The sequence below is a fragment of the Chaetodon trifascialis genome, chromosome 9 (genome assembly GCF_039877785.1).
Source record: "Chaetodon trifascialis isolate fChaTrf1 chromosome 9, fChaTrf1.hap1, whole genome shotgun sequence".
Classification (NCBI taxonomy): domain Eukaryota; kingdom Metazoa; phylum Chordata; class Actinopteri; order Chaetodontiformes; family Chaetodontidae; genus Chaetodon; species Chaetodon trifascialis.
In genome coordinates, this window is record NC_092064.1 from 26,994,013 (window position 1) to 27,021,625 (window position 27,613).

Consider the following 27,613-nt stretch of genomic DNA (forward strand, 5'->3'; position numbering starts at 1 on the left):
GGAGCCAGAGGCACAGCTCATCAGATCTCATGCCTGGACTCTGCAGTTTACTAACTTACAATGACCCTAAAATGCTGCACAAGGCCTGCTCAAAATACCACACATAAGACACACGGGGCCTTTATGGGGCCCTTCGGTGAGGGCCCCTGGTCGGCCGCCTCCCCGCCCTGTCATAAAACCTGTCTTTCCACCTGTCTGTCTGAAAAACTGAACAGGTCATTGAGAACTCCATTGCTGCTTATCTTTGGAAATTTGGTGAGAGGTGGAAAACACCGCGGACAGTTCATCACACGGGTGACACACCGAGACAAACATTCACGCTCACATTCACCGATCGCAGTCGTCAATTCACCTGGACGAACCCCACGCTGACACGCCGAAGCGAACCGAGTTATTTACAGCTGATTCGTTTAAATCTTTCAGAAACACATGTCCCTACAAACGGACTCACATTTTAAGCTACATGCAGCCTTCTTCTGTTCAATGCAAGGCCACAAGCCAAAGTGCATTGGTCCGACAATAAAGTTGTTATACAGACAACAAATGTTACTCAAGCTTTAGCCTGTTTTTCTCTTCCCCATGCACCCTGGAAGTAGGTGAGGTTGTGCCAGAGGTCCCTGCTCTGCCTCTGTGGAGGTTAGTGTTCCCAGCTTGGCTTTCAGTATCATCACATTTGTTTAATTTTGTCGGATAACTTTATTTGAATTGAACCTCGGGGAACTTAACCCCCAAACCTGGCTGTGCTGGAAAACGCTAACCAGCTAAATTAAGACGCTTGAACGTGTTTACTCTGCAGGTTGATGTGCATAATGATCCAGCCAGTTTAACTGAAGGGTTGGACGTTTGGGTGAGAGCCAAAGCCAGCCGTTACTGTGAGGTTTGGGCTTGCCTCAGACTGCCTGCTGACACGTCACCTCAGCTCCCTCTGGCATTTTCACATGGCTGATGAAGTCAAATCTTTCACCAGTTGCTGCAAAATTTGTTCCCTTTTCCAAAGCTGCCCTAGCGATGAAACTTTATGCTTTATTCCTGTTTCCTGGCGCCATTAATTACTTCAGCAAAATGTATCACCGTCTACATCCTCAACTTTTGACAGTCATTTACTTTAAAAACCACAAAGTTTCACACAACCAGCAACGTTTAGCACGACCTTATTTGACTTTCTAGACTGATTTTGAATCGATGCAGTGCTTTGTGGGGGACTGAAGTCGCTGCATGTGCGCTAAATGCTTGTTTGAGAAATGTGAATTGTGTCTGAGGCCGTCAGGACCTGCACATCAGGACTAATCTCACCCTGAAACCATCTCTCCTCAGATTCTTAATTGTGGAAATTCCTTTCTTCCTCCTTGTGTGTGGAACCCAATCTCCATAGCCAGGCCCAGGTAGCTCTAATGATCCTACCTCGGATAAAATAGAGGCATTATAGTCCTAACGGCACTTTTGGCTCTCAAACACAGCCTCTATTCATTTCTGAAATAATCTGATTCTCTCTCTACCTCTCTTTGCCCCCTCTCATTGCCTCTTTTTGCAACAGTCTGTCAGCTGGGATCACTTGGCATAGTGTTCGCCATTTCCCCGACAGCTCCCTCCTGCTGTCTTGTCACTGCTGAGGGAAACTATCGATAAATCAAGCGGGACCCCCGGTCTGCAGAGTCCGCGTTCTTCTCCAAGAAAAGCCTTCAGGAAAAGTCTGCAACCCTTCAGCCTCTGAGGACTGACATCACTGCAAGGTCAGCTACGATCTCTTTTTTTCACCTGCGGTACAACTTTTCTGTTCATGCATGCTCATTTCAAATATCTAATTGAAGTGATTTTTAGTCATTTTAGAAATATTGTCATGGACATGCTGATTAACACCAGCGTTTACCCGACCAGCTGCACTCTGCAGTTTAAAGCTTTAGTTCGTAAGGGCCAAATAAACATCTTAACAATATGATGCATCTATGTTTGAACAGTTAGCATGATTTTTAATCTGCAGTAGATGCAAAAAAAATAGGTTCAACTAATCTAGAATTTTTCATAACAGTGATTTCTATCAAATTCTATGTAGTAAGGGTTTCACTCTAAAGCTGAGAAGCTAAGAAATAAATGAAATAAAGAAGTATTTTTATGTACTTTTTATGTACATATTCTGACTTATACACATTTTCCCTCATGCAATTTTCAGTGTGTGCGCTTGAGAAAAAGTAGACAAAAGTAGCTTGTGTGTCCTGTCTTTGTCTCAAACTGAAACTCCCACAGCTGAAAAGATCAGAGACCAAAGGTCAAAGGTTAAGAAGACAACATCACTGGCACATTTCTGACAAAAGGATTTTTCTTTTCAAAAGATCCAAACTTCAGATTTCCTTTGTTTTTTTTTTAGTTTTAAGGCTTTTTGGAAGCCTAAGAAATGGAAATGACTCCTATAACCAGACATAAACGGATGTCTTTTACTGACATCAGAGAGTAGAAAACACACATTGTTAATTACACCAACCAAAAGTCAATGTTTGATTGAGCCCTGAAACTCAGAAACTGTTTGCTTTGTTGCTAATTTCAATTACTAATAAATGAATGAAATACTAAGAGCTCATCTCGAGCCTAGAGAGGTAGAGTCTCTTTCAATCCAGGGAACATTTTGAGAACGACACAAAAATAAAAAGTAACTTTAAATCTTTAAACAAAACTGACGATTTGTGGCTTTCATGGCTTTCTCCTGACAGTAAGCACATAACAGAACGCATGCTCAAAATAAAACAGAACAAAAATAACTTCCTAATGGCCGAAATGACAATTTTGAAGGTGTGGCTGATGGTATTTTTTAAAGTCTGCTGAACTGATCTCAGTACATGTGAGTCACAGTGTGGCTATTCCACCTGCAGCGAGACAAAAACTGACATGATGACACACGCCCGCGTCTGGGAGCGGGGAAGTGGGGGCAGTCATCACGTCACAGCTGTGTGTGACAGTATCTGTGTGTCAAGCCCCATCCCGAGGTAAGTGTATAAAAGACCCGCTCCAACCTTACCCAAACATTTACTCTTTGGGATCTTGCAAGCAAAACCTTGCTGACTTCCACAGACAGAGCTTTTTGACATTTTTTTGGACGCCCGGACGAGAAGTTTTCTGAGGAGACATGGTGTCGGCAGGCTTTCAGATACTGGGCACTACCCTGTGCATTATTGGCTGGATTGGGACCATCGTTGTCTGCGCCCTGCCCCAGTGGAAAGTGACGGCTTTCATCGGTCAGGGCATTGTCACTGCTCAAATCACCTGGGAGGGCATTTGGATGAACTGTGTGGTCCAGAGCACAGGCCAGATGCAGTGCAAGGTTTACGACTCCATGCTGGCCCTTTCCAAGGACCTCCAGGCAGCCCGCGCCCTCATCATCGTCTCTATCCTTATTGGCATCGTCGGCATCCTCCTGGCCCTGGCAGGGGGCAAATGCACCAACTGTGTTGAGAATGAGTCTTCCAAGTCCAAAATCTGTGTGGCAGCCGGCGTGAGCTTCATCGTTGCTGGTGTTTTGTGCCTCGTCCCAGTGTGCTGGACCGCACACTCCACCATCAGGGACTTCAACAACCCATTGGTACCGATCGCTCAGAAAAGGGAGCTTGGAGCTTCACTCTTCATCGGCTGGGGGGCCTCCGCCCTCCTCATCCTGGGCGGGGCGCTCCTCTGCGCCAACTGCCCTCCCAAGGATAACTACTCCGCCAAGTACTCTGCTGCTCGTTCAACTGGACCCAAGGACTACGTCTGAGGACAGAAGACAGACGACGGAGCCCAGAGACTTAAAAAAGACTTGAATTAAATGCTTCACGGTCCATGAAATTGACTCATGTGTCACCATTTGAATTTCACAGAGGTTTTATTGTACTCACTGTTTGGTTTGATACTTTCATGTCGAGTTAAAGCACTTCAGGATTCGTTCCATCAGTGGAAAGATAAAGAGATGTGCGCCACACCTGAACAGCTGTCTGTGGACTCAGAGACAACGGGAGTGAATGAAAAGATAAAGATAGATCCTGGAACAACAGTTCAGACGTTGATTAAATGATTTTTTATTGCTTTTCCTTTGTTTTCTTCCATTTGTGCCCTTTCACATATCATTTCATTACAAAGTGTGTATTATGCGCAACTGTCTGTAAATAAAGATTTTTTTTTTAATCAACATTGAATTATCATGTTTGCATGTTCTTTTTAGATTTTATGTTATTAAAACAGCTTCATCTGAAGCTAAAGAGGCTTCAGAAAGGAGACATGAGGTGGGGCTCTGCTGGACACAACCCATAACATTTTAGGTGATTAATAACTAAAAGCAATGAAAATTTTATAAAAGTAAAATAAATTCCACATATTGTCAGCTTGCTCTCAAAATAAATTCTTAATAAACTGTAAAATACACCTAATTCATTTGCTCTGAAAAGTCTCTGACAGAAAACTGACATTCCTGACGTGCCAGAGTCATTACCTGTCCAACAGTGCCCCTTGCTGTAAACACAATGAGGAGCATGGCCTCATTCCCACAGTGCCTCACGTATGATCACAGCGCTTTTATCTCCTTCAATTTAATAATTAGAAATGACATTTTCAGAAACATACAGCAAATGTTTTCATTTCTTGGTTTTTATGCTTGTTCAGACCTGAAACCTGAAGCCTTATTAAACTGGTTTTATCCAGCTTTCCCTTTGAACAGGTCGGATTTGTAGCACATTTACTAAGTTTTTGGGAAAAAGTGGGTTAGTTACTCGTGATTAAAGCTTTTTAAAGGTGTGAATTTAGAAGAAGCCTCACTTGTATATTTTCCTTAAAAGTGCACTTTTTGTTAGATTTCTTTGTCAGTTACAGAATAAAAAGTTGATGGATGAGGAAACAGTTTCTATCTTTTGTTTGGATCTGACCTTGAAGCTTTGGATTCAGACCGGTCAGCGCGACTAAAGGTCACTGGGTCTCTGTTTGTGTGTAAACTCCTTCCAGCCAATAGGAGCGGAGGACTGTGGTTTCACATACCCTCATGTCTGTGTGCCTTCTTCTCACACAACAACCTATAAATACGAGCTCACATTAGCCCACCTGTCTTTCCTTTGGGATTTTAATGTGCGAGGAGCAAAGCCGGCAAAATGGTTTCTCAGGGGATTCAGATCACAGGCGTATCGATGGCTGTGGTTGGCTGGTTCATGGTCATCGTCGTGTGCGCCTTGCCCATGTGGAAGGTCACTGCTTTCATTGGAGCCAACATCATCACGGCTCAGACCGTCTGGCAGGGCATGTGGATGAACTGTGTGGTGCAGAGCACAGGCCAGATGCAGTGCAAAGTCTACGACTCTGTGCTGGCTCTGCCGCAGGACCTGCAGGCTGCTCGCGCCATGATCATCATCTCCATCCTGACTGGAATCTTCGGCCTCATCTTGTCAATCGCTGGTGGGAAATGCACAAACTGCATCGAGGAGGAGAGATCGAAGTCAAAGGCTTGCATCCTGGCTGGAGTTTTGTTCATTGTCTCGGGGTTGCTCTGTCTCATTCCAGTCTCCTGGTCCGCCAACACCATCATCACCAACTTCTACAACCCGTTAATAGTGGAAGCCCAGAGGTACGAGTTAGGAGCGGCGCTGTACATCGGCTGGGCGGCTGCCGCACTGCTGCTGATGGGAGGGGGGCTGCTGTGCTGGAACTGCCCGCCCAAACATGAACACCCCCACTACGTTCCTAAATTCATACCTGTGAAGTCAGTCTCCACTTCAAGAGAGTATGTGTAGCCCTTCCTGCACGGACTGTTGAGGTCGCATGAAGCCTGAGTTTTGAGTGTGGCAAAGAACCTTTAACTTAAACACCCCAGCAGGAATATATTCATGTCTCAGTCTTAGTTTTAAGATATTAGAGGCAGCCTTTTAAAAATCCATGTTGTATTCTGGCTGCTTGATGAATAACTATGATTAGAATCATGATTAAATTAATCTGTGTAAATATTTATTGTTGATTGTTGTAAGGCTTTCACACTGCAAATAAATGCAGAAAACAGCTTCCTTCATATATGACTTCTGCAAGTTAGCAAGCTTAAGCACATTTTGCATTGATTACGTCTGTCTGAGGGGTTTTAGTAATCGCAAAAATGCTCCTAATTAAGAAAAGTCTGTGCATTTTTATGTTGTTCTTTTCATTTCCACACAGCAAATTCCACATTTATATTGTATTATCTGTGTATATCTGTGTTTATGAATCTTTGTAATGCCCTGTTTCTGTAAATAAACTATATAATCACTGCATGATTGCTGTTTGCTGACTTATATACTCATACTATATATAAATAGAGTATTACAAAGGTGTAAGAGGGAAAAATAAATAAGTGAACATGATATGTGAGGAGGTCATTGCTGTGATGTAGAGTCCATAAAAAACAAAATAAAAAAATAAAACACCCCCATAACACAGTCATTTTTAAGTTATTTTGTGTTTCACAAAAGATTAAAGAATTTTATGCATCATGGACCAGACTGGCAAAAACCATAAACAAACCAATCTGTCGTGTCCTCAGTCCTCAAGTGTCCATCTTGGGTTTTGTCCTCTTATAATCAGCTTCCTCAAAACGGATTTTCTTCACTGGATCTGTGTGTGGAAATGGCTGTTAGTGCAGTGTCGCATCTTGTGAAAACGCTTTGCAGAGAGAATAATAGAAGCTCACGATTTACCATCTAAATGTGGTGTCAAACGCAATAATGTTCACTTTATCTTTAGAGTTTTATACTAAAATAAAGTAATAACACAAACTTGATGAAACAAGATAACCTCATTTCCTTTTTTGTGCTTGCTTACAGTTGCATGTTTTGGCTGGACGTTGTCTTAAATGTCCCACCTGATTTCAAATTAGCGGAACAAAGATCCTGTTTGTGAAAACAACAGCTCAGTGTAATTTGATCACCTGCCATTGTTCACAGTCTGAGCTGGTTTCAACCCCTCTGGAGTCACTAAATGGTTTTAAGTCCATCCAATAACACCATCCTTACTGCAGAGAAATCTGCATATGAAAGTGAGCTTCCCGAGACCAAAAGCAAGGCATTGTTTAAAAAGGACTGCCACTCCTCTAGCTCGAGGAAGAGGAATCTTGTTTGGCGAGAAGGACTCACCTGACGGCGGGAGAGCCCTCCTCCTCTGCATTTTCTGACAAACAACAAGTGAGAAAGCTGCATCACTCTGAAAGAGAACCAGTCCTGTATGCTGGAACGCACCGCTCCTGACGCAGACGAGGCCGCTTCACCATGGGGAGGATTGGCAAGGAGGTGGCAGGTCAGGTCATCAGCTTCATTGGCTTAGTTGGGGCGGCGGTGACCTGTGGGATCCCCATGTGGAGGGTGACATCCTACGTAGGAGCCAACATTGTGACAGGCCAGATCGTGTGGGACGGCCTTTGGATGAACTGTGTGATGCAGAGCACCGGGCAGATGCAGTGCAAGCTGAACGAGTCTGTCATGAAGCTGTCCAGGGATCTGCAAGCCGCCCGAGCCCTGGTCATCATCTCCCTCGTCTTCGGCTTCATCGGCTTCATCATCACCTTCATCGGAGCTAAGTGCACCGGCTGCCTGAGGAAAGATACATCAAAGGCCAAGGTGGTGATCATAGGTGGCTGTCTCATCATTGCTTCTGCAATCCTGGTCCTGATCCCCGTCTGCTGGTCTGCAACCATCACCATCACAGACTTCCAGAACCCCCTGACCATCGAGACGCAGAGGAGGGAAATCGGAGCCTCCATCTACATCGGCTGGGCCTCAGCTGCGATTCTTCTGATCGGAGGGATCATCCTTACCACGTCCTGCCCTCCTCAAAAACCCATGTATGGATATCCAGGCTACCCACCAGGCCAAATGTACCCCTACGCAGGTCCAGTGGGGAACCCTTCAGTGTACGGTCCTGTGTACGTTCCCCCATCCAGCCGACCATACACAAGCACCGGGACATACGTGCCAAGCAAACCATATGCGGCACCAAACACATACCCTGCTGGACAGTACCTCTAAAACCTGAAAGGACAGAAAGAGGACAAAGACTGAGTTTTCCGCCAGGATGTCTCCAGGAACTTTTTATGCCTTTAGAAAGTAAAACTGCACCAAAATACACTTTGTAAGTCTGAAGGATGGTATGTATCCCAGTGCATGGTTGGGATTTAAAATGAATCCACTAAAGCCGTCACTGTGACCTGCGTTTATGAAGCTTTCATTCCTTCTTTTGGATTGATTTTGTGCTTTAAATTAGAAATCTTTCTAGCTTAAGAAGTCTTGATGTACGAATGTCGACATGGTTGTGAAAGTCGTATTGCTCAATGTCAGAGTATTTCCTTGTCATACAGAGCCGATTGTGTAAATAGTGATGATTTGTGATGTGTTCGATTTCTGTAAATGCTCTTTATTTTTGAGATTTTTATTGTTGTTGTTATAAGCATTTTAATAAAATGTTTGTGGCAAATTCACTTTTCTGTTTGTGCAGTCATTGTCCCAACACGTTGTCACTATTGTAAGGGTAAGAGCCGTCTGTGGGTTTATGTGTGCATGAGTGAGGCAGAACACGCATTTTCTTCTATAAATCATGAGACATGAACATGGTGAAAAAGCTAAAAAAGCCCAAAAAGTTTTGAAGTGATCCAATGAACTGATTCAGTAGTTTCATTCGAATATGAATTAATTCCTAGAATAGTTTGGAAAATACGTAATGACGACTAAACAGATGTAAAGAGAGATGGAACTGAACCAAAAATGGAGGCTCCTTCTGTTAACGTCTGACATCCGGTGAAACCATGTTTTTTTTTTAAACCTGAAACCAGTGACTGGACCTGATCTTCCGGCAGCCTGTCACATCAAAGATCGGCCACTGGGACATCATTGTTTCAAAGTGGTGCCTCTTTACGAGCCTCATTTACATGGAGTCCTTTCAGACTGATGTTCATCTCATCGAAACTGCTCCTAGTCCGCATGCGAATAATGTGAAGAATCTGGTTGGGCGGGTAAAGCGCATTGGTTTCAGGTCAGAGGGAAGGACGTCCTGACTCCACCTTCTACAAAGACATCTTTATAACCAAAGGAAACGTGCCACACACTTCACTTAACTTTACAACCTGCGCTGAGCTGACCGGCTCCTGAAACCTCCAAATCCTCTGCTCAAACGAGACCTCATCATGGTGTCAATGGGACGACAGATGCTGGGCTTTGCCCTGGCGATCATCGGCTTCCTGGGGACCATCATTGTGTGCGCCCTGCCTATGTGGAAGGTCACAGCCTTCATCGGAGCCAATATTGTGACAGCACAGGTCATCTGGGAAGGCTTGTGGATGAACTGTGTGACGCAGAGCACAGGCCAGATGCAGTGCAAGATCTACGATTCCCTGCTGGCTCTCCCCCAGGACCTTCAGGCCGCCAGAGCCCTTGTGGTCATCGCCATCATCGTCGCCGCTTTCGGGATCATCCTGGGCATCGTGGGAGGCAAGTGCACCAACTTTGTGGAGGACGCACATTCCAAAGCCAAGGTAGCCATTGCTGCTGGAATCGTCTTCATCTGTGCCGGCGTTCTCATCCTCATCCCCGTCTGCTGGTCTGCCAACACCATCATCAGGGATTTCTACAACCCCATCTTAACCAACGCCCAGAGGAGAGAGCTGGGGGCCGCTCTTTACATCGGCTGGGGCACGGCCGCGCTTCTCATCCTGGGTGGCGCCCTCCTCTGCAGCTCCTGCCCCCCCAAAGAGAGCCCAGAGTATCCGGTCAAGTACTCCGGTGCGAGGTCCACAGCCACCAGCCGAGCCTACGTCTGAGAGGTCCGTCCTTCTGGAAAAGACTGTGAATCATTCTACTTTTCTTGAGTAACCCTCCTTTGTAAGTTTCTGATAGCACCACAAGTTGTTTCCCAAGAAGTGGCGCAGCGTGAGAAGTAATCGGTGGAGGAAAGGGAACGTGTTTCTTGAGAAACATAATGCAAAGATGTGGTGTGAAACTGCAGAGCTGGCAGGAAAATCTCCCGACGGCGTGATGACTGGACTGAGTTATTCTATATAAAGCTTGTGTCAAACCTAATTTTCCTCTGAATGTCTGGTAACCTGTAAAGTACATTGTGAATTAATTGTAAAAATTATTACAATACTCAGTTGTTCAATAGCAATGTGAAAATACTGTTTTTGTTTACTGTCTTAAGTTGATTTTTAATAAAACAATTTAATTAATGAAATTCTCTTTTCAAAGTGCCTGTTTTTTGTTTTTTTTTTAGCTCATGCATCACAGTAAAATAGATGATAAAGACGACTTGAAAAAAATGATGACCCATTTTTCAAAGCCAATTTCTCATTGATCATGTCAGAGGAGATGAGGAATGCATTGGTGACGCAGACTCATGGTTTCACAAAGGAGAGTGTTTCTAACTGACCGCATTGACTTTAGAAACACTGCTAACAGGAACTAAAATTGTCACAGTTTTGACTTCAAAGCGGCCACAGAGAGTGTAAGCGGGAGACGGTGCAGTGTTTTCAAAAACATGCAGCCCTTTGCTTGAATTCTTTATGTTGACGTAAAACCAGTTTGACCAGTTTGACAGTGTTGAGTGCCAGCGAGAGCCAGAACTGGCAACAGTTTGTTAGTTTGAACACACATTAAGAGCCATGACGGCACAGCAGCAGCACTGAAAAACAGTCATGTAGGAATTACACTTAGGGACACTTTAAAACGCTCTTTAGAAAAGATAATCAGACAGTCCTTTAAGTTTCTGACCAAAAACAAGTTTTCAGAAAGGGATCTTTACTGCACAACATTTGTTTCTCCATCGCCGTCATCATTCACTGTTATTCTGTGTCGCTGTCAGTGGATCCATGAATCCTCTGTCTGGCACACAACCTCACTGATTCCTACTTTTGAGCTAGATCTTTAAATATGGGTCACAAATGCACAAGATACTCTAATTTAAAAAAGTTAGAGCAGTGTTGTGGCTCGGTGATGCAGTTTTAATAGATTTCAGACATCAGTGGAGCTCCACAGGGATGCAAAAAGAAAATGAATCTAACTGCATATGGCACAGAGTTATGATATATCAGGCTTTGAGTTCACACACAGTTCTTGTTAATGCAATAAATCCAATGTTAGTTTTGTGTTAACACACATCAAAAACACCAGAAAAGTGACAAGAGCCTTTAATTCAGGGTCTTTACACCCAGATTAGCTGAACATGAGCAGGGGACTGCGGTATTTATTATACTGTTTCAGCTTTGATCACACTGAATTACAGCCAATGTAATTAGGACTTTTTGAGACTGAATTCATTGGCCTTAACTAAAAAGGGCCACACTGTTCACCCAACATGTGGACATGAACGCCCTTAAAGCTGTAAAGTCAGTATTAATCTCACAGGGGGAAGTCGGGTGACTTCAACACAGGAGACGCTCCTGGTGTCTCGTTTCCAGCCAACAGTGAATGTTGGTTCCTTTTAAGCACATCCTCTGCGATTCCCAAACCTCATCTGAGACGTTATGGACGTGGCCAAAGCACAAACAGATTATGCCGTCCTGCCGATCGGGGCGACAGATCAGAAAATGCCTTTTGTCAGCTGATAGATAAGGACATCCGGGAAGTGACCTCTGCATTTCTACTATGATTCAAAGACTCAGCATCACAAACATGATGTCGGCACCAGTTTGTTTCACTGGTGTGAACACACCCTGTTGTGTTACTACATTTTCCCTGGTTTCACATTCCTAAATTGCCTCCTGCCATTGGACAGAGAATCTACCTGAACCTGTTATGGAGCAACGATCATGTGCCAGTCCCAGTGATGTCATAGAAGACAATGGAACAAATGCATCATGGGCCGTCGTCCATCACTAACCAAACAATGATGGGAAAATGGGTTTCAGTCAAAACAGTCAGTGTGTGTGTCAATAAGAGGCTTTTTAAATAGGTTATATCTGATCATATTTTCTGGCCAGTAACACTTCGTTTTCAGCTTTCTAAAGCTTGTATGCCAGCGCCTGAGGGTACGTTACATGGGCACTTCAGACAGATGAAAGTAAAGGAATCCAGGTTGTTTATTATGTTAACAATGAAAGTAAGCTAAACTGAAAGCAAAATCTCAAACGCATTTTAGGGCGTTTTGAAATATGCAGCCACCACAGTGCAAAAAAACAAGAAAAAGAGGAATGAAATGGGAGAACTATTAAATATCTAATGTATCAGCTAACTGACCCAGAACCAGTAATAACATCTCAATAAGAAGTTATAAAATCTTATTGAGATAATTAAGGACAAAAAGCTTGAGACCAGTGAAACGTCCGGCCAAGAACACAAAAAACAAGCATAGATGTTTTGATTGAAGACATTTCATTTTACTTGGATTTGGTTGTGTAATACGTGTCCTACACAAGCAGAGACAGAGGTTTATCCTGAAACATCCTGTTTCTGTGGTCACAGCAGTCAGCAGAGACCAACGGCTTTCAACAGCTGATGACTGAAAACATTCAAAACCAGACAAATCCCACAAAATATGGCAACTACAGCGTGCTGACTCTGCAGCTGCGGTCCGCCTGTGGAGGAAGCACTCACTTCCACATGCCGTGTTTCGTTTGCTACCAGCAGTGATTCATTTCAAAACAATCACCAGTGTGCACACATCAGCGAACAGTATGTACATACAGACAAACCTCTGTTTGCCTTGATTCTGTGTGTTGAACGGCAGAAAGGATTCATTTCAGTCTGACTGTTTGCATACTTGTCTTGTGTCGACAGGATGTGCTGTCGCTCAAACGCTCTCCGCCATGCATTCAACCTGCCTGCATTTCTACGTGGTGGACTCTCTGTCACATGCATCCTTTTCCCTGTGAGAACGCCAACAAAACCTCGTGTAACACAAGTCTCATCTCCATGCAGAAGAATGAGTGAAACCTCAACCTTTATTGTACCCGCACACAAAGAATCCTGCGTGGCTGGTATTCTTTGGCAGGGCCTCTAATGTGTCCTGATAGCTTCGCTAGCACACCTCCCATTCTTCATTCTCATTCTGCTTCACATGCACACAAACACCTGATCAGCTGTTAATTTTCTCTCAGACACGCTCAGAGAGAGGACGATGGCTTCCATGGGGATGCAGATGGTCGGCTGTGCCCTGGCCCTTTTCGGCTGGATCGGGGTGCTCATCGTCTGCGGAGCGCCCATGTGGCGGGTCACCGCTTTCATTGGCAACAACATAGTGACATCGCAGACTATGTGGGAGGGCATCTGGATGAGCTGCGTGGTCCAGAGTACCGGCCAGATGCAGTGTAAGGTGTATGACTCCATGCTGGCTCTGGGCACTGACCTGCAGGCTGCCCGCGCTCTGGTGGTGGTGTCCATCGTCACGGGCGTCGTGGGGCTCCTCATAGCTTTCGCTGGTGGAAAGTGCACCAACTTCATTCCAGAGCAGAGGGCCAAGGCGAGGGCCACTGTGGCAGCAGGCGTGTTGCTGATCATCAGCGGACTGCTCTGCCTGATCCCCGTTTCCTGGACTGCCAGCATTATCATAAGGAACTTCTACAACCCAGTGCTGGTAGACGCTCAGAAAAGGGAGCTCGGGGCCTCTCTGTATATCGGCTGGGGGGCCGGGGTGCTGCTGGTCATCGGAGGAGGGATTCTGTGTGCCAGCTGTCCCCCCAAAGAGGATGAGACCCCCTCTGTGAAGTACCTCCTAAACAAGTCTGGAGGAAACGGCAAACAGGATTCAATCCGATCTTCCACACCGACGAAGACGTACATTTGATTTCTGAAGGGACGAGGGGAAGTCTGGTGATGACTGTCTGCTTTGAAGCTTGGAGTTTAATCAGCTGCTGTGAAATATCCAGAAAAAGGACTTACACACAGACTACTCAATGAAGGAAATACTGTTTGCACTCGAGAGGAGACTCATGCAGCATGGATGTTGCGTTGTGTACGCGGGTAGTTTAATTAGAAACTGTGTTTTAAATGGTGAAGTGGAAAACGTTTTTTAACTGCACTGTACATCTTTGATATTTGTAATTCTTGTCACAATAAATGACCCTGCTGTTGTAAGTTTTCTCTCTCATGCTTCTTGTTTATAGACATTTCAAAAATGTCTCTGTGATGATTCAAACAGAACACCAGCAGAACCAGTTTGTCAGGAACTCGCTATCCGGAGAGCAAACATGGTGACTCAGGGACTTAAAATCCTGCTGGCTGATCTGTTCAGCAAAGCATGACCTGTTTTAAAAGTTTCCTGTGTCACTGTCAGCGTTTGCTGCATGAATGCTGAGGGAGAAAATAGATTAAAGTCATTAAAGGAGGATTATCTAAAGTCACAAAAGCATCATTATCGCTATCATTAATGTCAGTTGTCCCCCTAAAATCTCAGATATTTGGGTTTGAATTGATTTTAAAAGATGGTTTTGAATTTTGAAAAATTAAAAGCGTTGATTGTGTTAGTTCACAGTCCAACCTGACGGGGGCGTTGCGTTCTCTCATGTCATCAGAGAGCAGGGAGGAACAGACAGATTTCAGATTTATGGATGTTTAAGAGTATCAAGCCATGAAATCTAAAGCGTCCGCAGTGATAGTACACCTGTCAATGAAAGCTAATTCTGCCACACCACAAACACACGAACGGAAATGAAACAGAAAGGAGCTCGACAGAAACGCAGAGGTTATTTCACACAATGAACAGAAGCCTTTTCTGGTCTGACGCCTTCAAAAACTCTGGATTTCATCAGCTGGTTGTGAGTGAGGGCGATTCCTTGGCACCGTTTGTCTTTTGTGACACGGCGCCACCTAGTGGTCGTTTGCCTCCATCATGAGAAATCCCTAAATATTTATCTGATGATTTCAGTTACAGGAAACGATTCAGCTTTGCGGAAAGTGTCTCTCTTGTTACTGATAACAGTGAACACAGTTTATTTTACGTCAGCGTGTGATAAAGGAAAATCTCATCTGTCCATTCTGATTGAAAACTAAATGTTTTGTTCCCCTCCTCCCTCTGTGTGTCTCAGGGCCTGAGAGACTCTGCACCGTGTCCCATGGCTCTGCAGGAGCTGGGTATCAGCCTGTCCATGACTGGCGTTGCTGGGACCATCCTGATCTGCGCTCTGCCCATGTGGAAGGTGACAGCATTCATTGGCACCCACCTGGTGGTCATGCAGGTGTTCTGGGAAGGTCTGTGGATGACTTGTGTCAGCGAGTACACGGGTCAGCTGCAGTGTAAGCTTTACGACGCCCTGCTGGACCTGTCGCCGGACCTCCAGGCGGCCCGTGGCCTCATCTGCATCAGCCTGGTGCTGGGATGCTTGGGGTTCCTCATCTTCCTCCTGGGAGCACGCTGCACCAACTGCTTGAGCCACCCAAGGATCAAGGCTCGGCTGGTGCTGAGCTCTGGAGCCACCTTCTGCCTGGGAGCCCTCACCACCATAGTGGCTGTTTCCTGGACGGCAAACACCATCATCAACGACTTCCACAACCCGCGCGTCCCTGAGGTGCTGAAGAGGGAGCTCGGAGCGGCCATATATATAGGCTTTGTGACATCTGGGCTGCTGTTCTGCGGGGGAGCCATTCTGTGCACAAGCTGCCCACCGCAGAGGGCCAGGTTCCCCTCCAGCGGGTACACACTGGCCAGGACACCCACACACAGCTACGCCATCAAGAACTATGTGTGAAGTGAGGACTGGAAACAGGTCGTCCCATGTGCCAGCGTTCAGAAAACAAGTTGCCCCTTTAGGATAAATGTACTGAACTGCGTCATGTAAAGCAATATAGGCGTATATGCATGTACAGTAGGTGTTTAGAGACCATATGTAGACGTTGTAAAAGCTGATTGGACCCTGTGCACACAGTGAAACATGCAGCTGAAGTGTTGGAGCACCGATGCTGTAAATTTATTTCCCTGTGTTTGTTGCAGCTTCTGAAGTAGCCGTCTCTCAACATGAATCATAGCATTAATCCCTCTGTTCTTATGAAGACTCACTTTGTGGACATTTCCTTTCACAAAGACACTCAGAGGACGGATTTGAACCCCTGTAGCATTTTCAGTCAGTAGTTTTAGTCATGATTTTTAGTGAACTGAACATTTGCTGTGCTAAAAGCTTGCGTGCTTGTGTTTTGCTCTAATAAACGCTGCAGTGTAAATGTGTCACTTCAATCAGTATCCTGCAGTCCCAAAGCGTCACTGTTTCTCTCCACAGAGGGCCGCTGCAAGAACATGAATCCAGTTATCAGTACGACTCGTGGCTCTTTAAATCAAGCTCCCACAGAAACATGACACAGTGGCTGAAGAGTCGCAGCACAGTGGGACCTTTGTTTTTCCCTCTGTACAGAAGCTGGGAGAAGGGGATTGTTTGGAAACCATGGCAGAGTAAACAGAGGGATTTCCCTCCTCTGCCCTGCCGCACTGCCTTCTTCTTCCCTTGCATACCAAAGAACTGGTTTCCCTATTCTGAACAGTCATGCAAAACACACACACACCTACTCGCACACACATACACAGATTCTGGCTCGCACATGCACACACACGTTAAAAAAACACCCCACCCCACTCTGCTGCCAGCTGTTTCTGGTTAGGCAGCCGGGCTGCAGTGGGGAGGAGGAGCGGGCCGGCCGGAGTCATGGAGCGGCAGCTGGAGCTCGCCGCCCTTGGTCTGGCCTTCGCCGGGTGGCTTTGTGCCATTCTGACGCGCTGCCTGGCTCTGTGGAAGGTGAGCGGCACCCTCAACAACACCACAGCCACTCTGCCGGCCTACTGGGATGGGGTGTGGCTGGAATGGGATCACTGGGACCTGGCCCACGATGGCAGCCTGCACTGCTCCTTCTACCAGTCTCTCATGTCTCTTTCTGGAAGTTTTCGGACGTGGAGGGCCCTCATCATGGCGGCCATCGGAGCTGGGGCTTTCGCCGTGGTGATCGGAGCGGCGGGGGCGGTGTGGTTCCCTCTGCGAGGCCAGGTTAAAGTCTTTTCTGGTGCTCTCTTTGTTTTGTCTGGGATCCTGCTGCTGGTCCCCACAGCCTGGACGTGCCATCACACCAGTCAGCCACTGGAGGGTGCTGTGCTGCTGAGAAGAGACTGGGGGCCTGCTCTGTACCTGGGGTGGATCTCCTTCACTTTGCTGCTGGCCGGCGGGGTGTTTCTCACCACCAGATGTCCCGCCAGAGAGCAGCAGGTGCAGCGGCCTGAAGACAGCAGGTACCCGAATCTGAGCGAGGAGGCCAACCACCCGCTGAGCAGGATCAACAGGACTACGATGACCAACAGCCAGTATGAGCGCAGAGCAGAGTTCATCTGAGGGGACTGTGATGTCATATTTACCTGAGTGTGGGGAATTAAACTGGAGAATCACTAACTGAGGAATGACTGTGCATAAATTACATGAAGCACTGTGAGCACTGGCTTCACTGAGCACCAGCGTAACCTGAGAAAGTACTGATGTGCCGACGATCTGGTTTCAACGAAAACGGTGTGAGCAGGACTTGTGCATCTCGCTTTGCTGTGTATTGCATTCTGGTTAATACACTGAATATTACTGCAGTACAATGTTGTTTCACCATCAATCCTCATTTCCCCAGTCACTGTAAAATTATACGTACGCTTGATTTACTGGAGAGACTAAACTTCTGATGCTTCTAACAGAATGTCTTAAATGTGAGAGTTAATATTGATCTTAAAACTAATCACTGTATCACACACACACACACACACACACACACACACACACACACACACACACACACACACACACACACACACATACACACATATTTGTTTTTATTGAGAGTGGAAAATTTGTTTACACCTTTGAAATGAATTCTTCTGCACTAAAGGACACTGTGGAATAAAGCATCGCAATGACTCGCATGTATTCATTAACTTCATGCTTTATTATGGTTTTGACTCATTACTCCACAGAGAAGGAGGAGGAGATACGGTGAGCGTGAAACATAATGTAGTCATCTGTTTTAGAGTATTTTTCTTTTAAAAGAAGAAGAAGAAGATGCATGGTGGAAGGGAAGCAGTCAGTGTTTGGTGAGTAAGTTAATATATTTACAAACTGTTCACGGTCTGGATGCACAATCATCAGATTATCAGACCTGAAACTGGACTTTTCAGACTCATGCTTGCAGATTTACACCAGCGTATGTTCATTTTCACTTTGAAAGCTGACAGGAAGCACCAGTTATCCTCATTTTTGCATTAAAAGACTGAAAACATGATTTCTGTTTTAACCTGGAGAAGCTAAATTTCACCCACTTCTGATTCAGAGATTCAGCCTGAACTCCTTTTAAAATGTGAAAAAAGATCAATTTCAGTGTGAAAATATTTTATCTAACTTCATTATCCACATCTTTCTGCACTTATACCCCCCGGATTTCATTTGGTGTGTTTCATGCTACAAAAACACTTTTTAAAAACATGTAAAAACATAAGCCTTCGTGGATCTGACTTCCAACACGCCTCAGGGACGTGTGAGTGGATTGGGATCACTTGGTGGACGCCATGACATCCCTCTGGTCATTCCTCAGCAGCTTTTGCAGCACCGTCCTGCTGGGGGCGACACTCGCCATCAGGGAGCGACGCCGCCATGAGGGAGAATACCTGTGTTTAGGTGAGCGGTGCGTCACAATCTGCCTTCTGTTCCCAAGTTATGGCATAGAATGATGGCCAGAAAATGCCATAATTAGCATATTAAATGTGTTTTTATGAGGTCAAAATGATCTTTGACCATCAAAACATGCTTCTGCATTATGAAGCAAAAACCTAAATTGGGGTCGTGTGAGGAAAAAAAGAAAACATTTGGTTAAATATTTATTTCGACAGAGCAAAGTCATTCATTATGACAAAATATACATCATTAGGAGAAAGAAATGATCCTTAAAATGGGATGCTGGGCGTGAACACATGGCACAGGAGGACTGATGGAGTTCTGCTAATGGTCCACAAGTGCTAAAATAAACTGAATACTTCAGTGAATGCAGCAGAACAGATTCCACCCGGCACGCACGTCTGGCAAATAATGAGTCAAAGAAATCCTGTGAGCGCAGAGAGCCAGCGAGGCAGGGCGGCGGACGTCAGTGTGAGCTCTTCATGAACGTGTGCTGCGGTGAAGCGTGTTAGTGTGGATTCGGTGCAGAGTCCCGACCGGTTAGTTCACTAGAACTTCTCGTCTCCCTCCTCCACGTCCTTCAGACTGAGAACCTCCAGAGAACCTCGGCCTTTGGTCTCGCAGCGGATCAGCTCATCGATCTCCCTGAAGCAGCCGGGGTCCACCAGACACACCTGAGGAGGAGGAGGAGGAGGAGGAGGAGGAGGAGGAGGAAGGAGGCGCGGACGTTAACACAGACAGAACGGACAGAAGGCGTCCGGCGCATTCAGCTGACGTTTGATGGTAATCTGCAGAGATCCACAGCCTTAAAAACGACCCTCACCATCTCCAGCTCCTCGTCGAAGTCTTCGCTCTCGACAACCTGCAGCAGCGGCTTCAGCTTCTCCTTCAGCCTCTTGCCCTCCTTGGCCGGCAGCACCAACCGCAGCCTCATGTGGGCTCTCTGGATCTCCATGGTCTCCTTCAGCTGCCGGATCACTTCCAGAGCCTGCGGGCAGCGGGGCCGGGACAAAGACTCTTAGAGCGTGTCAACAACAACCAAACCCGGAGCTGATGCGTCTCCTCACCTGCTGTTTGGTGCTCTTGCCGGTCTTCACAGAGTAGTGGATGTCCTTCATCGCCCGCTCAATCAGACTGACCGTATACGGCCTCTTGGTCTCAGGGTTGACGCACTTCTCTGCCACGATGGTCGCGATGTCTCTGAACATGGTCTCCAGCTGAGTCTGCCGTTCCCTGTCCGACACCTGGAGCTCTCCTTTGGCCAGAATCTGTCCAGGTGAAGACAAAGGGAGGGGACAGGTGAGGGAGCGAGGATGAACACTGCACAGGTCTTTAATGTGGACAAGAGGTGGGACGTATTTCTGACCTGTTTACAGATTTCTGTCAGGTCATCTGTGCCGAAAGCTTTGGTCAAGTCGTCCTTCTTGGCCACCTGTCCTTTGGACACATTGACGAAAACCGAGTGTGTCTGTAAAACCTCGTCCAGGTCTTTCTCTCTGGAACAAAACGTTTGAATATTTATTCAGTGGATGTTTGTTCTTGGTAGTTTTAATGTTGGATGAAGGAGCTTGAGGAGGCGTTAAAGCGGCAGAGGAGGATGTGCGCAGATCTTTACCAAAGTAAAAGTACAGTACTTAAAGAAATGCACTGCTCCAGCTGGACATTTAGAAATCAAACCAAACACGTGTCTGTTGACTTTAAGAGGCGAACAGATGAGACGTTTTGGGTAAAGACTGAGTGAAACATGTCGTTACTCACGCTCCTGATCTCCAGCTCATAACTTTATTCTTGTAGCAGGCGATCTCAAAGCGCTTCCCGCCTCGCTTCATCCGCACCACGGCCACGTTTGTCAGCCGTATCTGATTTGTTGGCGTGAATATAGACATGTTTATGTTTGTTTACAGCCCGCTCTGTCTAACGTCTGACGTTTCGGACGGTAACGTTGTGGTTGCGCTCCAAGTGCGCCTCTCTAAAGAGTCCCCTGTGACACATCGACGCTGTTCAACAGTTCCGTCCCCGTTTTTGTTTTTTTAGTTGGTTTAAATTGTGATTTATGAGCATCCACTAAAAACTAAAATTGAAATAATTTAAAAAACAATTTCTTAAAAATACGGGTGAAATAGTATGTAATGTATGTAAATATGCTGTGTACTGACTGCGCAGTGTACTCCACACAGTGCATAACTACAGCTTTTGTTCACTGGAGGATTTAACACATTATTGTATTTGCCTTAACCAACCATCAACTGCAGCAGTTGATAGTTGAAATTAGAGCATTTATAGTCATCATTATACACGTAACATGTCCATTGTGAAAGCTTTTTTTTAGTGGTGTAGCCGGAACTACTACTGTCCTATTATGTCTAACTTTTGCGATTGAAATACTTGTAGTTACTCACTGTGACCACCAGAGGGTAGCAATACTCTCTAGTACTTCAAGCATTAGACTACCTGATGTCACGGCTTCGTGCTCAACATCAGCACGAAAACTGCTATGACTTTTAAAGAATAATACAATTGTTGGTTGTTGTCTCTGTTATCAAGAGAGAATAATTAGTGCAATCATAAACCTCCTTTGTCAGCAGAGCGTGTGATTAACTTTCAAACAGTTTACAGACAAATCATCATAACATCCTGCAGTATTATTAACAATAAAGGTTTGGACAATACTTAATAACAACCCTGTGTAATATGCTTTTATTCAGTTTGATCCTATAGTATACACATCAGGTAACAAGAACCAAAGTATGAAATAAAGAAACAGCTTCTCTTGATGGTAAACATTTGAGCGTGGCCCTGGCCGATGTTTTATCTGTCGTATTATGCAGTTTTCTAGGAGCTCAGTCCTCTTCTGTATGAATGTCCACCTCTTCTTTTCAGCCATTCAAAGCAAACAACTTCTTCAGCTCTTATTTAAATGATCTTCACACCACTAGATTTCTCCTCGCTCTTGCTCTGCGCTTCCCCAAACTCTCGCCACCGTTCTGTCTGCTGCACCTCTTCTTCTCTTCAGAGCCACCGTCCGAAATCTTTGCCCTTCCTCTTGATCTGCTCCTGCTCGACATCACCTCCTCGCTCCTCTCCTCTTCCTCCCCTGCTGAATCGAAGTCCCTGTGGCTCGGCTCACTGCAGTGCGATCTCTTCAGCTTCAGCAGCGTTTTTCTAGTCTTGGTCTCTGAACGCTGGCCTTCCACTTGGACCGCCAGAACCAAACTCCCGGGTTCATTTCTCTTCGGCCTTCCTATCGGTCGACCCGTGCTCCTCTTTTTGTTTTTTAGCAGGCCTGCTGTCTCCTTCTGCACCTCCTCTTCTGCATCTTGTTCTTCTTCTACATCGTCAAAGTTGGAGTTTGTGCTTTTCTTGCCCTCACCATCACCAGTGTCACTTTCCCTTTTCTTTTCTTTTTTCTGCTGGCAGCCAGAATCCGATGCGTGGTAACGCTGGACGTGACTCTTCAAGCTCACGTTGTGATTGAAGCGTTTGTCGCACTGCTGGCACTTGTAAGGCCTCTCCCCCGTGTGCAGGCGCATGTGGGACTTCAGGTGGCTCGCCTGGCTGAAGCCCCGCTGGCACACCGAACACTTGAACGGCCTCGCTCCCGTGTGCACGGCCAGGTGTCTCTGGAGAGAAAGCCCCATGGCGAACTGAATCCCACAGACGTCGCACTTCAACCTCCGGGGGCCTCTGTGGTCCTCCAGGTGGACGCTGCGGTCCTTATTTGTGAGAAACGTCTCTGGACAGTCGGGACACTTGTAGGGCTTCTCTTGAGTGAGGTGTGTCTGCTCGTGTGTGTGTTTGTTCACCTTTGTTTTGAACGTAGCGTGGCAGTATTTGCACCGATGCTCGTAGTTTTCATCGTGGACTCTGCTGTGACAGTTTAGCGCCACCTTGCTGACACACCTCTTACCACAAATGTTGCATGAGTAGGGTTTCACTTTGTGCTCACACGTGTGAGACCTCTGTTTTCTGAAAAACATGCCACAGTCTGTGCACAGCTGACTGTGTTTGGGGGAAAGCGAAGGACAATCAGAACCTTCTTCCTCTTCATTTCCAGTTCTGTCATCTGTTTCCTCTTCGAGCGCTCTGGCCTGCAAACAGTGCTTCGCCGGCTCCCAATCCTCGTCTGAGTCCACATCACCCTGATCACCCGATTCCTCCGTTTCATCCACAGCATCACTCTCGTCATCAATGACAGCGACTATTTCAGCGACCCCTGCGGTGCTGCCCTGGGTGTCGTCTGCTGTCCATGCCTGTAATACATAGAAAAGATATGGGTAAGATCAGGTGCAAGCAAAGGACACATAATTTATGATTCAGGTGATAAAACCCTCAGAATCAAACTGAATGCAAAAAGTATTTATTGCAAGTATTAAAAATGTGGAGCAAGGGAATGCACAACTCCCACCTGTTGGATCTCTGGCGTCACACCTGAGCCTCCTGTCAGGTGTTGATCTCCCTCTGTTGGGATGGAGGCACTGACTTGGCTTTTCCACTGGTTTCTGTAGCTGCAGGAGGTGAGATGGAGAAGAAAGCAGACTTAAATATGAACCAACACAACTTCCAGTCACTCCCCCTCATGCCCTGCCTCCAAGCCCCTCCTCCCCGCGGCGTCCGCGCGGCTGCCGTGACAACCGGTAACGTTAGCCTTAGCATCGGAAACAAGCTAACTCTGCCCAGCCGCTACATCAGTCAAAACAAACAGAAACCAAGCAGGTGTGATTACCTGTCAAGCAGAAACGTGGCCAACTCTGAGTCGGTTTTAAACCCTTTCAGGTCACGAAGCTCCCTCCACCCCTGAAAAGCTGCTCCGATATTGATCCTTGTTTTATCTCGGGCTCGGTCGAGTTCTTTCTTTTTTGTTTGTCTCTCTAGCCCTGCCTTCTTCTTTTTCGTCGTCTTAGCCGTATATGCTGTTGTTGGCAGCGGCGGTATGGGCAGTTTCCCCGTTGGGGGAGGCCGTTGCTCCGCCATTGCTGTCCTGTCATTAACCTCCTGACAGACGGGGCGGTTCGCAGCGTGTGTGAGTAGTGATTGACAGATGTCAGACACTCCGTCCTGTGGCTCTGATTGGTTGTTTTGTCTCGGTCGCACAGGATTCTTGCAAATCACAGTAGGAGCAGTAGGTGGGACCAATGGAGCCGTTTTTTTTTTGTTGTTTTTTTTTTTCTTTTAATACGTCTCGTACTACTGTCCGGGCTTAGGGACAGATTTAGCAAATATGACAAAACATTACTTTTATACAAGTTACCAACTGGAGCTTTAACTGACCGAGCTACCACCTAGCTTCAAGTTCTCACAATTGCCGTTAACCTTGCAAAAAAAAAAAAAAAAAAAAAAAGAAAGAAAGAAAAAAAGAAGCGTGACACAGTGTTAAACTAACTATTCCGGTAAATACTTTCAAAACAAATGTCCGAAATAGACAGAGGCGCGTGTCAAGACAGACGTACTTCCGGTGAAGAAATTCAAAATAACATAAAATTAAGTGTAAAACCGCGCTGCGACGACGGCAATCGTTCAATTAGCCGAAAGAAATGTGCGTTTTGGTGATGAATCAATATGTTTTTGCTACCAAACTTTGATTTGCTCTCGAGCGTAACGTCCACAATACAAAGAACTACTCTTCCCAGCATGCACATCGGCCAAACAATATGGTAGCATACAGCACCAGCTGGAGGGGACTGTGTATTTTAAAGTACAATTTGTAGCGATGGCGAGTTTCTTCGTACTTATTTTGCTTTTCGTGAGTCATGTGTCTACCTCGGATACTAAAGGTGAGCTTATATGACATTATAACGGAACTGTAAACTAACTTTACGTTATGTTTGGGCTAGCTAACTGTAGGAACAGTTAGCATACATTGCTAGCAGGTCACCCGCCTTTTCTTTGCTGCAGGTGACTAAAGGTTGGCGTTAATCTTGCCGTTATGTTACTTGTTGCTGCTTTAGGTTAAGCCACAACCTGGCTGCGTTGCATTTTTCCACGTCGTGAAGTCAGCTAACTATTATTAGTCGTATCAGTTGTCTGTAACCAGAGGACGCAATGTGTAATGTCTTATGTCCCCCCAGTGTCACAGAATGACCACAGTCCCTCTGAGAGCTATTTCACGTCGATATGGCACAACAGGCTTTACTTGTATTCAGTAGCTGCACTTGTCTTCGGGATCTGGTTCTCACTGAAGCTGGCACTGACGAAGGTGAGCTGTCTCATGTCTCACCATCACTTATGTTTGCTCCTGGACATGTTGTCCTGTGTGTCTCTCTTGAAGTGCTGTTTTTGTGTGTTTGGCCACTGCTGTTTCCAAAAAGATCTTTGCATAAAAAGGAAGATTCACGTGCGAGACCACCTGTCGTTTATTTGTCTTTGTGTGTTTTTAGAAAAGCTTCTCCAGAGACGTTGGCTCGCTGGTCTACAAAGCTGTGAAGAACAATGATGGAGACGCTGAGGTTCACGTGTCTGGAGTTAAAATCTTCTACGGCTCGCAGACTGGAACAGCAAAGGTACAGATTTATACACTGAAAACACAACAAGAAGCAATACAGTCGAGTGTAACAAGACTGACAAAACATGACACGCGACTTAAAGTGGCCTCCAAAATGACTTTTGAGTTTGATCAGCCAGCAAAGCTTCATAAGTTTCACAGAATGAGGTTTTACTTCAGAGCCATGCAGGTGGACCCATGAAACCACACCCATGTGCAAACCTGTGAACACCTCGAAACATAATAAACGTACCATTCTGGGATTTCTGATAAGGTTTAACTGAGACTTCATCTGTTCAGGGCTTTGCGACAGAGCTGTCAGAGGAGGTGACGGCTTTGGGTTTACCAGCAGAGGTGATTGACATGAAGGACTACGATCCGGACGATCGACTCGCTGATGAGGTAAGACATGTCCAGCCAGCTCAGCTTTTCCTTCAGAGGACAAACGTGATGCGCAAATCCAGCTCAGATCCAGAAACGTGGATTGTTTTCATCAATGCTCTCCTTTTATTTTTTGGGCGCTGTGTCGTGCACAGGGAGATAAACAGGAGATGATGTGGCTCGTACACAGCCATAGAGACAACAGCTGTCACAAGAGAAATGGCCGCGAGTGAGCCGAGCTTTCATGAGTAATAACTGCCAGAAACATGCATGTTGGCAACTTTCCTGGAACAACGTGGAGCTCTTGTCCTTCTCGAGATTATTGCGTGATTTAATTCCTCATGTTGAAATTAACAGTGCTGTTCCATATTGTGATTGAAAGCATCACTGGCTTCCTTTTGTCTGTGCGTTCAGTGCACCAGCAGGTCAGTCTGCGTGTTTCTTGTGGCCACGTACACCGACGGACAGCCCACTGAGAATGCCGAGTGGTTCTGCAAGTGGTTGGAGGAGGCGTCCACTGACTTCAGATACGGGAAGACCTACCTGAAAGGCCTCAGATATGCAGTGTTTGGGCTCGGCAACTCTGTCTACGTAGGCCATTATAATACAGTAAGAAATAGTTTCTATATTAGGTTTTGTAGGAGTAACAATGCTGCTTGATAATATACTTTAAAGTCAGTTATTCAGAGAATATCCAAAGCTACCAGGATGACAGCTGGAGCTCAGTCGTAGGAAGTTATATTTTCCTCTTGCCTCACCAGGTGGGTAAAAACGTGGACAAGTGGCTCTGGATGCTGAGTGGCATGCGAATCATGACCAGGGTCGAGGGCGACTGCAATGTGGTGAAGAGCCGCAATGGCAGCATCCAGGGAGACTTCCTGGCCTGGAAGGTGAAGTTCCTGAACCGCCTTCAAGCTCTGGCCAAGGGTGAGAAAAAGAGCTGCAGTGGGAACTGTAAGACTGGAGGCTCCTGCAAGAACAAGAGGAAGAACAGACAGGAGGAGGAGGAGGAGGAGGAGGAGGAGGAGGCAGCTCTGCACAATGTCAGCTCTGAGGTAATGGCAGAAAAACAGGGTTTATATCACTAATGTGTTTTTAATGGCACACTGTGCACGGTCTCACTTTTGGAGCTGCAGAGTGACTTTAGTAAAGAGATGAATGCCGACCAGCCGTCAGAGCAGTGATCTGGACTGCTGATCGACCGAGTGTCCGTTACCTTTCACACATCGTAGCTCACTTTTAGACGTTTAATGAAACGTAAACAGTGTTTTTTGATGCAGCGCTCTGATCAGCTTCACAGGGACACACATATTAAAGGTGTACAGTCCAGCAGTTTGTAAACAGTTTGCATAACTTCCTCTCGAACGTGTTCCTGTCACCTGCTCGCTGTTATTGGCTGGAGGCTGCACACCTACCGTCCAAAGGTTGCAGCCCAGAAATGTCACAACCGCAGCAAAACTCCTAAACTGCTGCCTCACAGCGTGAAGAAAGAGTTCCACATTTTGTCCGATTGGCCCAAATCGACTCCATCTTGCCCCCCTTGACCTGGAATACAAGGAGAAAACAGCTGGTGAGCACTGAAGGAAGCAAGGCTGACAAAGTGTGGCTGATGCCCCTGCCTGATGATGTCGTCTCTCAGTATTATGAGGGCGCATGCAACATGACAGGAGGCTGAAGTGGAGTGGATGGGCTGACGGCCTCATGCTGAGGAAGAGGAGTGTTCCTCTCACTTCATCTGGTCCTCATTTAGTAGCCCTGATGTGTATTTTTAACAGTAAGCATCCATCATGTGACAATATGGAAAAGCACTTTTCATTTTTCACCAATCACTGAAATTACACGTTTCACAAGAAGGCAAGCACACACACACACACACACGCAGACACACATATGTGACAGCTTTCAAACACATCACAGCGCACACAGAAGACCAGTTGTCATGGCAGCAGGCACCTCAGAGCCAAATCGCACAGAGCTGAAGTGACATTCAGCCGGAACTGAGAGCTGCTGCGAGCGTGATTTATTTACCCGCCGCAGCGCTCACGCACTTTATCCTGCCGCTGCACGTGTGGTCAGAAACTTGGTGACAGATCCTCTGAAACACCATAAACACGCACATGGTTTTTCTTATTCCACAATGAATGCGCTCCATACGGGCTCCCGCTGAATTCATGTCAGCAGTTGCAAGTTTC

General features: G+C 46.1%; 8 protein-coding genes across 9 annotated transcripts in view; 6 read left to right on the plus strand and 2 right to left on the minus strand.

Moving 5' to 3' along the window:
• The first annotated feature begins 1,646 nt into the window (after positions 1–1,646).
• Positions 1,647–13,728, plus strand: LOC139335988 (claudin-4-like). 2 transcript variants are annotated; one of them, XM_070969795.1, is made up of 2 exons: positions 1,647–1,730; positions 13,043–13,728. In XM_070969795.1, exon 2 carries the CDS (start codon positions 13,063–13,065, stop codon positions 13,726–13,728), a length of 666 nt encoding a protein of 221 aa, XP_070825896.1. In that variant the 5' UTR covers positions 1,647–1,730; positions 13,043–13,062. The 2 variants fall into 2 exon arrangements, with proteins under 2 accessions (XP_070825896.1, XP_070825897.1); XM_070969796.1 differs by lacking the exon at positions 1,647–1,730 and adding an exon at positions 9,127–9,615 and having other exon boundaries at positions 13,053–13,728.
• Positions 1,669–15,628, plus strand: cldnj (claudin j). The gene is made up of 2 exons (XM_070969797.1): positions 1,669–1,730; positions 14,969–15,628. The coding sequence occupies exon 2, from the start codon at positions 14,996–14,998 to the stop codon at positions 15,626–15,628; it is 633 nt and encodes a 210-aa protein (XP_070825898.1). The 5' UTR covers positions 1,669–1,730; positions 14,969–14,995.
• LOC139336492 (claudin-like protein ZF-A89) lies at positions 3,036–4,006 on the plus strand. Its single transcript, XM_070970624.1, has one exon. The coding sequence runs from the start codon at positions 3,116–3,118 to the stop codon at positions 3,737–3,739; it is 624 nt and encodes a 207-aa protein (XP_070826725.1). The 5' UTR covers positions 3,036–3,115; the 3' UTR covers positions 3,740–4,006.
• On the plus strand, positions 5,042–8,306 carry LOC139336087 (uncharacterized). Its single transcript, XM_070969973.1, has 2 exons — positions 5,042–5,569; positions 7,217–8,306. Exons 1-2 carry the CDS (start codon positions 5,100–5,102, stop codon positions 7,986–7,988), a joined length of 1,242 nt encoding a protein of 413 aa, XP_070826074.1. The 5' UTR covers positions 5,042–5,099; the 3' UTR covers positions 7,989–8,306.
• A 921-nt stretch (positions 15,629–16,549) lies between the features above and the next one.
• Positions 16,550–17,385, plus strand: LOC139336311 (claudin-4-like). The gene has a single exon (XM_070970373.1). The coding sequence runs from the start codon at positions 16,574–16,576 to the stop codon at positions 17,246–17,248; it is 675 nt and encodes a 224-aa protein (XP_070826474.1). The 5' UTR covers positions 16,550–16,573; the 3' UTR covers positions 17,249–17,385.
• Positions 17,386–18,752: 1,367 nt separating this feature from the next.
• Positions 18,753–20,533, minus strand: sbds (SBDS ribosome maturation factor). Its single transcript, XM_070970374.1, has 5 exons — positions 20,321–20,533; positions 19,929–20,058; positions 19,630–19,830; positions 19,386–19,550; positions 18,753–19,236 (listed from the first exon to the last, which is right to left on the minus strand). Exons 1-5 carry the CDS (start codon positions 20,446–20,448, stop codon positions 19,111–19,113), a joined length of 750 nt encoding a protein of 249 aa, XP_070826475.1. The 5' UTR covers positions 20,449–20,533; the 3' UTR covers positions 18,753–19,110.
• A 702-nt stretch (positions 20,534–21,235) lies between these two features.
• On the minus strand, positions 21,236–23,801 carry LOC139336693 (uncharacterized). The gene is made up of 3 exons (XM_070970876.1): positions 23,286–23,801; positions 22,968–23,067; positions 21,236–22,812 (listed from the first exon to the last, which is right to left on the minus strand). The coding sequence occupies exons 1-3, from the start codon at positions 23,531–23,533 to the stop codon at positions 21,487–21,489; spliced, it is 1,674 nt and encodes a 557-aa protein (XP_070826977.1). The 5' UTR covers positions 23,534–23,801; the 3' UTR covers positions 21,236–21,486.
• A 397-nt stretch (positions 23,802–24,198) lies between these two features.
• The window catches only part of tyw1 (tRNA-yW synthesizing protein 1 homolog (S. cerevisiae)), a 45,238-nt gene continuing 41,823 nt past the window's right edge, over positions 24,199–27,613 (plus strand). The window contains exons 1-6 of the mRNA XM_070971226.1: positions 24,199–24,333; positions 24,628–24,755; positions 24,937–25,059; positions 25,341–25,442; positions 25,836–26,030; positions 26,183–26,476. Of these exons, the coding sequence (XP_070827327.1) occupies positions 24,270–24,333; positions 24,628–24,755; positions 24,937–25,059; positions 25,341–25,442; positions 25,836–26,030; positions 26,183–26,476 (906 nt within the window). The 5' untranslated portion in view covers positions 24,199–24,269. The remainder of the gene's footprint in view (positions 24,334–24,627; positions 24,756–24,936; positions 25,060–25,340; positions 25,443–25,835; positions 26,031–26,182; positions 26,477–27,613) is intronic.